Here is a 13,143-nt window from a genome sequence, read left to right as displayed (position 1 = left end):
TAGATCAAAAACTAATTCTTTATTCTATTGACTCCATATGGCCATTCTGTGCTCTAGCACTTAAATTTTTATTTCACTAAACACCAAAAAAACTTAAACCACACTCACCTTTATGTAGTGCATGGGTTGCTATTAAGGTAGAGCACATCCATAAGATGCTCTTTATATTGATCAACATCTTGTCCTGGAAATGAAGAAAAACACAAAGGAAATCATAAGCATTCAGGTTTGTGGTGGGCCATAAGTCAACATGCTATTTTGTGCATTGTATATAGTAAGAGTACAAGGTACAGCTCCTCTTAGAGTGTAGAAACAAGAGAGAATTCGTAATAGGAAAAGTCATCCCAACACTTTAATTATTAGTTCGACTCTCACCCAATGCAGTAGTTACCAAAATAATCCCAAAATCCAGTTTGGGAACATATAACAATATGGATGTGTGGGACAACCGCAACCCGGTGGGCTGGAGAAAGAACAATAAAGACCACAGCCGAAGTAACTAGTGGCTAGGAATGGGCACAAAGAGGGAGAGGTGACCACAATGTCTATTTAGAAACAGGAAGCTGGTCACAGATGGAGCAAAAGAAGATGGGGAACCAATAGGGAGAGATGTTGAAAGAAAAGGATTCATATCAAATGTGAGGTGGGAAAGAACATGGTGGTGGCTCATGTACATGCTATCAAAACAGGCAATAAGGACTTCAGCAGGCTTTTTAAAGCACAGACTCAATTTAGTTTCTAGGAGGCTGAACAAACAAAACAAATGTATTATAAGGAGCTGTTAATTACAAAAAGACCAGGGCTTGCCATGAGTTTTAAAGCAGTTCCAACAGTTCTAAAGTCTGAAGGGTGAAAAAAAATAAAGAAAACACTCTGTTCTGAGAGTCAAGAAACCCTGCCCTGGCTTTGCCATTAATTTATTGTGAGGCTTTGGGGAAGACATTTAACAGTCTGGGTCTCAGAATGGTCCCTTCCAGCTTGAATTTCTATGGAGCTGTAATTATGAGGCGGCTAAGTACCAGTGTTGGGGACCATCTGGAAAGCAAAGAGCCAATCTCAAAAGAACTGCAGATTACTTGATCCCCAGGGTTCTTCCCTCCTTAGCTGCATTTAGAACGATTCTATAACAGGCACTCTTGGTTGGGTACTCAGTAGCCATTCTTCTTTCTCCTTTCCAACAATACTCTGATTCCATTCTAGTATCTATCCTCTTTTACACAGCCATACACTTTAGAGGAGCCTGGGTCAAACCCAGCCAAAGGGAATGATGCTGATTATCCTAAGTCAGTCACCCTGCTCCCATTCATTTTGCCAACGATTGGTTTTGGAATGAGTACATGATACAGTTTTTAACTAATGAGATGTGAGGGGATCTCAGCAGGATAGACGGGATGCTCCTGGGAAAGGTATATTCACCTTAAGAACAGGAAAAAAAGAAAGAGGTGGTTGCTTTTCTTCAGGGAATACTGTCACAATAGGTTACTTCTTCTCAAACTGGTGTAGCCTTCTTGTGTCCATGAGTGTATAAGATAGCCTCTGGCGACAAAGCTGAGAAAGAATCAAGACAGCTAGGTCTTAAGCCCTCAAACATTAGGCCAGAGTAAGATGTCTCTTTGAACTTCTTTTTAAACGAAATAAATTCCTTTATTACATAAACCTAATAAAATCGGAGATTTTTGTTACTTGTAGCTGAAGGCATCATAACACATTTGAAATAATGTCCTAAATAACTTCCTAATATCCTCCTTAGAACATATATAAATTCAATATGAATTAGGAAACCTAGACTGAAAAGACGTAAATGCTGTAAAATCCAAGTCCAATTTGAGTTCAAGTTTAATTTCATAATTATGACAGTTACTCCCTTTTCCTTGCTATTCATTTCCCTTTAATTGTTTTATTTTATATATTGTGAAATAAGCATTGGAACCTCTCTATAACAAAATCCTAAAGAGCATCTTTTAAACCTAATAATTATATATATATATATTTTTTTCCCATCTATATAGGCTATTTGACAACTCACAATGAAAAGCATACAGTTGATAATCCTTGCTACAGATGATTAATCTTGATAATTAAGTTTATTATTTATCATATAATTAATGGAATATGTAGTAGACACTATTAAACACTAACTGCAAAATTTAGTTTCTACATTTCCATAGTTCTTATAAGCTACCATAGCAAGCAGAAAGTATTCACTTGTGTTTCAATGCTATTACAGTATTTCAGAAAAAAATAAAAATATCACTTCCACATATTCTATAGTTTAAAGCTGCAAAAGTGAAATTTTAGGTTGTATATTAAAATCTATTATGGGGCGCCTGGGTGGCTCAGTCAGTTAAGTGTCCGACTTCAGCTCAGGTCATGATCTCGCGGTCCATGAGTTCGAGCCCCGCATCGGGCTCTGTGCTGACAGCTCAGAGCCTGGAGCCTGCTTCAGATTCTGTGTCTCCCTGTCTCTCTGACCCTCCCCCATTCATGCTCTGTCTCTCTCTGTCTCAAAAATAAATAAACTTTAAAAAAATCTATTAAAGAAAATGAATTCCATAAGTATTAACTGAATTTAAGAAACATTTTTATAAAAATAAATAATTTCCTATCATCATGAAAGAAAAAAATTGAGAACATTTTTTTCTTTCATGATGGTAGGAAATTATTTATTCAGGAAATTATTTATTTTTTCAGGAAACTTTTATTTTATAATCATAATGTTAAAAGTCTGGTTTCCATTTTCAAACAACCCTGAATTCAAGTTCTGAATCCTCTACTAATACTCTGTGATTTGGGATAAGTGACTAACTCTCTTATTTTCAGTAACTTCTTAATTATGAAAAGTAGTACTTAACTGTTGGAGTGAACGTGAGGATTGATAAAATAATGCATATGAAATATAGGTCAGTGATACAGTGTATTCAGTACTCAATATTTCTTATTAAAATTATTGATTCAGGTTTTCTATAGATGTTCTCTTTCTGTGTTCATATCACTAATAGTAAAAAGAAAAGTATTTGAACCTGTTGGATATGAAAATTATAATCTAGGTTACCATTATAGAAGCAGTGTATAACTTTATGCTTACAATAAGTTGCCATATAACTTATTGCTATATGCTTTAAGTTATTACTTGTAAACTAACATGTTTTATCTCCTCTGTAGAACAGCTGTCTCTGTAGAACAGACCTAGTATCACGTTCAACTTGCTAATTACCACAATATTCCACAGTGCCAGGTTCAGAGTAGATGCTTGAGAAAGGTTTATGGGCCAAATGCATGACCAATGCCTCTATTTACCAGTTCTGAAACACACTTTGAAGAGAAGTGCCAACAATCTCTTAAGAATGTGGGCATGTAGGGTAATTAACACCTGAAATGTATTTAAACCAGTCCAGTTGAATGTGTACCATGACACAAAAATATCTGATGTTTGTCAATATTTGGAGTGTCAGATCTCCTAACAAAATCAGGCAAGGCGTGGCCTTGACCCAGGGATGGGTCTTTTGCATCCTAATTTTGTAAGACCAATACTCCAAGTCTAACGTTTTGTGCCATCCTTCACCCTTATAAAAGTGCCCTTTTTTAAGGGAGGGAGGAAAATGGTCTTTCATCTACAGAACAAATGTACTCATTGCTTGCCTTAAAATTGCCCCAAGACAAATCTAGGGAAGGAAGCCAGTGCATTAAAAATACAAGGGAGAAATCAGTCATGTTAGAAATATATTTGTATAAATAGGTTTCAATAAATTCCCAGCATTTAAAAATTGGAGTTTTCACAATAAGTCTCAGATCTCTTTTGAAAAACCAGATCAAACAATTCTAGGTGCATATTCTTGCTGGCCAATAATCAGCACTAGGCAAGGAGCAGCCTCTCACCTTGGCTTCATGAACTCAAGGTTATCACTGGCCCCACTTGGTTTCTCATGCATTTCTACTCCATGCCTGTTCCCTGTAAGCACCTGAGCTTGCAACACTTGATTTAAAGAATGGCCATTTATCTCTTTAGTAAATATCTCAGAGTGCTTTTACTGACCTTAATTGCCTTAGAACTATATTTCTGTGGCCTCTTCCTGGGACTCTATGGGCATTCATTCCATTTCTCTAATTTTCTTAAGGCTATGTCCATGTTCACGGTTATTAAGGCACACTGTTTACCTTCTGCATTTGATGTTGCTAAATAAGAAAAACTTTTAAAACTTTACTTTTCTTTTTTTTTTTTTTTTTTTTTTTAGCACCTCTCCAACACCCACTTCTATTCTTTTGCTCTTCGGTGTCTGTCTTGTAAGCATAATCTGCTAGTGATAACAAGTCTATCTGCAAAGAAAGACCTGAGAGATATGAAAGCCAGTGCCTATATTTAGCCTTCACTCCACTGTAGTCAATGAGAAGAGGAGAAAGTCACTGAACAATCAAGGCACAGCTGACTGAGGCTGTTTAATTGCCTGGGAGAACACAAGAGACAAGGTCAATGGGACTCCTACCATGAGACATGTCTTGCAGACAGGGTAAGAGCCATGCCCAGGATGGGCTGCCTTGAAGAAAGATAGCCAAGATGTTTAATATTCTCCCTTAATCTTGTGGAAGATCTGGTGAGCAAAGGGTGACTTAGGGACACAGACTTCTTGCCTTCTAGTCTTCAAATTAGTAAACCTAGACAACCAATTGTCCAGGACATCTCAACCACAAGGTGGATATAATGAGTACTACCTATCATATTGCTCCTGGGTGATTTCTCACAGGAGGAATCACTGTAATGCAGAGAAAAATCTCATGGTTAAATAAGAAATCTTGTTTAACTCTGAACTTACTTCAGAGGAGCAATGGCCCCATGTGAATTTATCATTAACCTCCAATTGGATTCCTGAAGCTGGACTTAACTAAGCTTTTTCATGTCATTGCCCCTTAGTGGTGCTCTTTTCTCTGCCTAACTCCTTCCTCATTACTCTAAAACACTGCACTCTCTGTTCCCTTTCCCATGCTCTATTTTCACCAAAGCACATAGATGATGAGCCTTATGAGGAGCCTTTACAGTGTTTCCAAATTTTTGTATTAAACAATGCTGCAAAGGTTGTCCTTGTCCATTCATCTTGGGTGATATTTGTACCAATATCTATATGGCAATATCTAGAGTAAAAATTGCTGGGTCAAAGAGTATATGCAGTTTAAAATTTTTCTGATAGCTATTACCAAATTATTTGGTAAAGAAGATGGACCTATTCATATCACCACAGTAGTATGTGAGAGATCCAATTTCCCTACAACCTGGCCAAAACAAATTTTTATCAAACGTTTTAAATCTTTACTGCTGTGGTTGAAAAAATAATGCAGCATATCATTTTTTAATTACTATTTCTTTAATTATGGATGAGGATGAGCAATTTCTCATATGACTAAAAACACATTTCTTCTTCTGCCAACTGCCTACATATCACATGTGACAGTTTTTAGATAGACTGTGGTCTTTCACTGATTTGTAAAAGTTCTTGTTACATCCAAAGAGTTATTAGCTCTTTGTCTATCTTATGTTGCTGATGTTTTCCAAATGTGTTATTTGTTTTTGTGTAAATAATTTGTTATTTACTCATACCTACCAGTCTGTTCTAGTACGGCTTCTGGATCTTTTCCTTTTTAAAAAAAATATTTTTTAAGCTTTCTTTATTATTTTGAGAGACACAAACACAGTGTGAGCGGGGGGAGGGGCAGAGAGAGAGAGAGAATCTCAAGCAGGCTATGCACTGTCAGCACAGAGCCCGACGTGGGGCTTGAACTCATGAAACCATGAGATCATGACCTGAGCTGAAACTGAGAGTCGGACGCTTAACTGACTGAACCACTTAAGTGCCCCTGGATCTTTACTTTTGCTTAAAACAGGTTTCTCTGTTTCTATTTTATTATTTTAAAAATCCTATAATTTCCTCGTTATTTTTTATTTATTTGTTTTTAACATTTATTTATTTTTTGAGAGACAGAGAGAGACAGAGGGTCAGCGGGGGAGGAGCAGAGAGAGAGGGAGTCACAGAATCCGAAGCAGACTCCAGGCTCTGAGCGGTCAGCACAGAGCCTGACCTGACCCATGGGGCGGGGCAGGGGGGCGGGGTGGGCAGTTGAAACCACAAACTATGAGATCATGACCTGAGCTCAAGTCCCACACTTAACCCACTGAGCCACCCAGGCACCCCACCTCTAGTTATTTTTTAAATGTCATTCTCTACATTTCATACGTGCTGTATCTTAACTTTATTTGAGGATAAGAAATGAGGTAGAGGTTGACTCTTACTCTGAATGGACCAATCAGTTGTTTCCAAACCATTTGTTGAATAATCTTTCTTATCCACTGAATTTCCATGTCCATTTTAGTATATTTCTGGACTCTGTCTCCTGTTCAGTGAAACTAGACAATTTTTAAAGCAAAATGCTCCTATCTAACTCACTTTATGGATTTAGTAGGAAATATGTCATTTGGGTAATGGTGTTTTTATTAAGATTATAGAATATATCAGTATGAGTCCCATGGATGTAATATATTAACACCACTTATTTGTATAGTTTTTCATTTGCCAAAGTTTCCCAGAGATAGTCACCCTTTTGATGTGTATAACTATATATCCATTTAATAGATTTTGATATCAAGCTTTGTGATTCCAAGTCAAGTGATCATTCTACCACACCACAGGTGATAGCAACTCAGTAATTTAAAAATAAAAAGATTACAGCTTACATATTATGTATGTGTTTATAATAAGCTATGTAATCTCATTTTTATAAACATAAACACCCCTTAGGGTGCCTGGGTGGCGCAGTCGGTTAAGCGTCCGACTTCAGCCAGGTCACGATATCGCGGTCCGCGAGTTCCAGCCCCGCGTCAGGCTCTGGGCTGATGGCTCAGAGCCTGGAGCCTGTTTCCGATTCTGTGTGTCCCTCTCTCTCTGCCCCTCCCCCGTTCATGCTCTGTCTCTCTCTGTCCCAAAAATAAAAAAAATAAAAAACATTGAAAAAAAAATTATAAAAAAAAAAACATAAACACCCCTTAAAATTCTTAGAAGAAGAAAGTAGGATATATAAAGAGTGGCAGAAATCAGGTAAATTTAAACATAGATCTGCATGTATGCCCTATTATAGACGACAGATCCATCCAGAGGAGTTTCAGGAAACATAACAGGCAAACACATTCAACAAAGATACTTTGCACTGACCAATGAAATACAACCACCCTGACACATTCAGGGATAAGAAGCCAGCAGTCAATATAAATCAACCAATCAATCAATCAATCAATAAAACCAAAAAACCTGGAGAATACATATAAATACAATGTAAATGCATAAATGTGTATGTGTGCATATGTGTAGTTTACTAAACCTAGGCTGTGAGAGGAAGCTAGCAAAAATTCAGTAATTATCTCTACTTCCCTTTGTTCTGATTCCCAATCAGAGGGAGTACCAGCCTTGTGTTTTCTGGTAGAGACCTATGCAACAATCAGCATGTTTTTTCAGACTACAGCAACTCACCCGCAACAATGAGTGTTTGTGAGTCCTAACTGGTTTCTCTAGGTGGGTGGTGAAATAATCGCCTAACTAAATTCACTCATTCTTCTCCTCAAAAGAACCATGTGTCTTGAGAAGTTGGCCTCAGTCACAGGGTAATATCCCATTTTAAATACAGTTTCCAGGGAGGTCTGTCCATGAATGAAGTCAACAAAAAGGCTTAAACTGCACTAGGAAAGAAGAGCTTGGTTATATGACTACTGGGAGACGGCCTTGGTGGATCTCTGTGCTCTCAAGCTCAATTAGTGACCAATTATCAACCACAAAGTACTTATAATAATAAGGTGAGGAAAGAGAGAACAAAGACTATATCTTTTAACATTAATCATATTCAGCCTTAAGTTAGCTTTTTAGGTCCTTTCAAACAGAATTTCCAAGCATGCAGATATAGGTATCTTAGAATATCAGAGACATTCCCCTCCAGTTTGTAAGCACAGAGAATTAGAGGAAACCTACATGTGTAAACATTTAAGTCTAGAGAGATTCTTTTCAAACTTCAGTTTTTTAAAGGAGGAAATACAATTTAGGAATAACTTTTAGTTTATCTACTATGAAAAACAAAACAAAATTTGAGTTCTGACATAAATCCTCAGATTGTCTTAATCTCATCCCTCTTCCCACCAACCATAAGATTAAGGACTGTGGACTTCCTGCTGGAGGAAGTCATTGCTCAATCACTTTGGAATCCATTGGAACCCTTTGCAGTATTAGTTGGGACAGGCATACACCATTGTGAAATATTCCTTTCTTTATTGAGGAATCAGCACTACAATTCAGTCCCTGAGACCTTCTGCTTGATAGGCTCTTACCTCCAAGCTACATATTCTCCAAACAGGGAACAGATTTTATCTCAGGAAACTAGTTGTTGCTTCCACTAATGGTTTCCCATTTTTATATTAAACTCACAACATCCTATTTTAGGACTTCACATGAATATTTGCATGATAGGTTTGGCACAGCTGTCAAGCAGTGCTTAAAATAATTTAGGTCACAGCTTTTAGAAGGAGTCAAAAAGAAAGGGAACGTGAATCAATTAGATATGAAAATTTGAGATCTCAGAGAGACTTAAAGTCCCGTTCTTCCGAGGCAAAGCGAGGAAGCAGGAGAGTTTAAAATGCAGCGTGTAAGTGGCAGCGTCTAGACTGTGCCCCATTCCCCCGGGGTTACTAGCTCAGTCGTTTCATAAATATGTGCTGAGTTCCCACTGTGGGCGGGACCGAGCTAAGGATCCTGATGCCCAGGGACCTGAGTTACACTTCCAGCCCCTTAATGTTTGCGCTCATTGGAATTCCATCAGTCCTGTAATTGACTAAAAATAGTCTTCAAACTGACTTGAACATATTTAAAAAGCCAATATATGGAGCACAAAATAAACTCATGTCATTTTTCTGCCAAAAAAAAAAAAAAGTCTGCTTGGAGTATATCTTTACTTTCTCCCTGTCAAAAGGCAAAAACTCCTCCTACCACTCCCAAGAAGCGAGAAAAATGTTTTTCAAACTGTTAATAAGAGTGTTTAGCACCTTCTGGACAGCAGTCGGGTAGCCTGTAACAGCAGCCAGCAGCCTCAGCGCCGGGTGCGAGACCACGGAGCTCACACCAGTGAGCCCCGCCCCGCCCCGCCTTTCCCCGCCCAGCCCCCGCCCCCGCCCCCACCCCCGCCCTCCGGAAAGAGCAAGGCCCCGCCCTTATTGGCCTCTAGGCGGGACCCGAGGCGCCCCGCCAGCCTCAGGCTGGGCGGACAGCCGGTTCCGCGCAGCAGTTGTCTCTGAGCCCAAGTCACACCCGTCTCGGGCCGAGAGCTGAAGTCCCAGCCCACGTGGCGGCGGCTCGTGAACTCCGGCGCATCGAGGAGCGCCCGGCGCGGTTCCTACCTCCGCGCCCGCTGAGAGAGTGGGGGTCGGCTGGCGGCCCCAACCCCTCTAAAGGGCTAGCTTCCTTCCATCCTGGCATGCCTCTTCAGTCGCGTTTGTTGTCGCGTATGGGACTTAAAATATATCTCAAAAGGAGACGCGAAATTCAGCCTCAAACCTCGAAACGTACCCTACCGGCCTTCTCCAGGCTGTTTGCATGCTTCATCCATATCTCTGTTCCTTTCTTACACTTCTTCCACCGTCCCCTTCTTCTTCCCATCCCTTCTCTTCTTTTTCCTCCCGGGGCACTTCTTCCCCCCAAATTCCACGTTCGATTGTGTTTTGAAATTGAGTAAGTTTAAACTTTGGATTAGGGGCCTTTCCTTTGCAATATCCTGAGGCAGGGCCCTAGCATTGGGTTCAAGTGGTGAAGGGCTTTAGTACAGTTTCCAAAAGTAAGGCATTCTGTACTATATTTCTGAAAGTAATACTTAAGACTGAACATCAAGCCCTCCAAAACTTGGATCCGCCCCAGGCCATGTGTCCTTCTCCACCAAGCTGCAGACTTGGCTGAGAGCAGTGAGCACATCCCCGCGGACTTGGGAGCAAGCGCGCTTCGGTACCTCACAAAGGCAAGGTCTCCATTCCTGGTCCTTCAAACCCCTAGATTTACGTCGCATATTCTTAAATTTAAAACTAACGACTAAAGGTTCTTCATCATTGAATGTATGGTTGTAAAAGTGGCTTCCTTGGTTTTTTTGGTGGGGGGCATCGGTTTCCTCCACCTGTGCTGAACTTGTCCATCAGGGGGCGCCCACATCCGCCACAAAACACCCTATTCCTAGACATCTGGGTTCTGCAAGCCCTTAGCACGCCAACTGGGGGCAGATCCGAGGGAGCTCCCAGCCTCTCTCGCTCCTCCCTCCTTGCCTGCTTCTGCCGATCCGGGAGGCAGGGATTTCACACTAGCCATTCATTTGTCAGCCGTGGGGGAGGGGACGTAGGAGCGCAAGAGACTGAGCAAAGGCTGGGAGAAGGGAAGGGAGGCAGAGAAGATGGAGCCAGAAGACGGAGAGACAAAGATGAGAAACGGGACATAGATAGCAAGACTGTCTTTCAGTCTGTGGGTGTGCGCACGGTGGGACAGCTCTCCCTAGGTTGCTTAGATTCCTCCTCCCTCCCGCTGTATCTCCCGGGGACAAGCAGGACTTGCTGGGGCGCAGCTGGATAGGAGAGCAAATAGTTTAAGCTGTGACACTATTTTTCTACCTCGTTCTCCGCTGCCTAACACACTGGCCGCTCCACGCCCAGTGACACAGACAGCGAGCCGGGACAACCCTGATGCCCCCATATCCGCGCGTACTAGGGATGTCGTCCGGAGGCGCCCACACCTCTGCAGGGTGGTGGGACGCTCCAGCCTAGGGCGTCCCCTGGGGCTCCCGGCACACGCTCTCCCTGGCCGCTCCGCTAGCCTGTAAAGTTGCTCAACTAGGGCCAAGAGCTGGGAGGGGGTGGGGAGATGGAAGAAAAAGGAGAACTGCTGTTTTCGGGGCGAGAGGGCTGGTCCTAGAGGCCCGAGATTCGGGTCCCCGCGCCACCTTTGTCTGGAGAGCGCTCTGAGCACGGGGTTTGTTCGTTGAGACCACAGTGGAAGGCTCCACTTCGCTCTTCTGGGTGAGATAAAATTCTTGCACATCTCTGATGATTCAAGTCAAGCTTTTCCCGCCCAGGAGCTTCCCAGACCTCCGCGGCACTCCCAACAACCCCACCCCCATACCCTGCTCCCTCCCGGCCGTCCACCGCGCTCCGCGCGCAGGACAAAAGAACCCTGGGGCTCCGAGGAGGGCCTTGACAGCCCCCAAGTCCCCAAAGAGACGCAGCCGGGGCACCCTGCCCATCTCCCGGCCGGACCTCTTCCCAGACTGCCTGCGGGCAGAGGGGGTCACGTCCGCCCAGGTCCCGGGCTGCTGGGGCGCAGGACCGTCCTGTCAGGAGCTGCCCTGGAACAGCATTCCAGGAACACCAGGTACTGACCACACACCAGGGGCCCGGGAGCCAGGTGGCCCGCACCAAGGCGGCTTCGGGGACTTGCAAGTGGGCAAGTCTCGGGAGTCCCCATTCAAACTTTTGCCTCGAGCAGGTTAACAAAAAACAACAAAAAACAAACAAAAAAAAGACGAAGAAGAAAAAGAAGAAGAAAGAAAGGAAAAAGAAAGGAAAAAGAAAAAGAAAAGAAAAAAAAAAGCTCAAGGTGCCATTGGTCCCTCCTGCTCTCCAGCTCAAGACCCCACGACTTTTCTAAGGGTTCGCTACAATTCTCTTCCCTCCCTTCCCCCAATTCCGTTAGTCCTTCTACCCCCACCCGATTCCGGACTTCTTTTGTCTGCATCTTTTCAGCACCACGGTCCCTCGGTATTCCTCTCTCCAAACGTCCTTCTGAAAGTTACCTGCATTTTTAAAGTGCATATATTTTCTTAACTTCGCCTTACAGCTAGTTCTCTTTGCTTTAATTAAAGTGTTCTACCAATTACAATGTACTTCGATTTTCTAAGCTCGCTCGTCTTTTTTTCCTTTTTTTTTTTTCCTTTTTTTTTTTTTTTTTTTTTTAAGGGGAACAAAAGAAACGTGATTACCTTGAAAGGCGGCTTATTGCAGTTTGGGGGAAAAAAATCACCGCAGCGCTGAGCGAGTGGGCTCGGTGTTGCCGGGGCGGGTCACATAGGAAGCGCGGTGGCCTGGGGAAGCGTGAGGAGGGTGCGGGACGGTGCTGAAGGATGCAGGAGGATGCGGGGCTGGCCGCAGATCCCGGTCCCAGCGCCTGTCCACAGCACCTAATGTTCGCGGCTGTTGCTCCCACCCGCCTGGAGTTCTTCCCCAGAAAGGCTCGGGGCAGCTCGCCTGCAAGTTCAAATGCGGGTTGTGACACCCATCATCATTATATCACTGTACCGTCAGCACCGAGGAGGAGACTCAGCGAGGAGGAGGAGGAGGAAGAGGAGGAGGGTTCATTCACGGGCTCCTGAAGCGCTCCGCAGCTTCAGCCACTCCTAAGAGCCCAGGCTTGGAAAGCAGGCAGAGGGGCGGAAAGGCAGCTCCCCGCGCCTGCGGTAGGGACCGCCTGCCTCCCTCCCCAGGCACTCCCACCTCTCGGCGTTTCTTCCTGACAAGAAGTACCAATCGGCTTGGGGACAGCAACGCTCCCCATTCAGCGACTCACTAAGTAACATCGCGCTGTGTGCACAGAAACCACTGCCCTCCCACCCCTCCCCACCCCCACTTCTCCGCCCCCTGCGCTGCCAGTTCTGGGTTAGGGGAAAGGAGCCCCCAGGCTCTTGTGGGGCAGGCCAGCACTAGACAATTCAGCACCCTCAGTTCTTGGGAGCTAATGAAACTCTGTAAAAATCAGCAAAGAACTCGGTTACAGCGTGTTTACGCGGCCACAGAGCCTGCCTGTCCCATCTGAGGGAAGTGTCATTCTTGCGCCTTCTGCCAACCTGAAAGAGACATTGAGAAAATGAGATCCTTCTAAGACCTAGAGGAAAAGTGTAAGAACTGCCTTTCCCGGGAACTGCCCAAAGGGGAGCCCAACGTCACTGCACAATTTACAAAGACCCTGGTAATAAAGGGCTGGACAGGAAATTCCCCAAAGCAAATCCCTTGTTGGATTTAAACTCTTACTCTGCCACAAATGTACATAAGTCTCGATTCTGCTTTCTTCCTTCTTCCTTTCTCTCAATTTTTCAAAGTGT

General features: G+C 43.2%; 1 protein-coding gene across 2 annotated transcripts in view; it reads right to left on the bottom strand.

Moving 5' to 3' along the window:
• Nucleotides 1-12,850, bottom strand: part of VCAN (versican) — a 111,964-nt gene extending 99,114 nt beyond the window's left edge. Inside the window, exons 1-2 of one of the 2 annotated variants that reach the window (XM_043593252.1) lie at nucleotides 12,028-12,850; nucleotides 109-184 (exon numbers count right to left, since the gene is read on the bottom strand). In XM_043593252.1, the coding sequence (XP_043449187.1) occupies nucleotides 109-178 (70 nt within the window). In that variant the 5' untranslated portion in view covers nucleotides 179-184; nucleotides 12,028-12,850. The remainder of the gene's footprint in view (nucleotides 1-108; nucleotides 185-12,027) is intronic. The other variant, XM_043593251.1, reaches the window with a different exon arrangement.
• Nucleotides 12,851-13,143: the final 293 nt, after the last annotated feature.

This window comes from Prionailurus bengalensis, chromosome A1 (genome assembly GCF_016509475.1).
Source record: "Prionailurus bengalensis isolate Pbe53 chromosome A1, Fcat_Pben_1.1_paternal_pri, whole genome shotgun sequence".
NCBI lineage: Eukaryota > Metazoa > Chordata > Mammalia > Carnivora > Felidae > Prionailurus > Prionailurus bengalensis.
The sequence above is the reverse complement of the archived record's forward strand: the minus strand, read 5'-3'. Positions and strand labels throughout refer to the sequence as shown.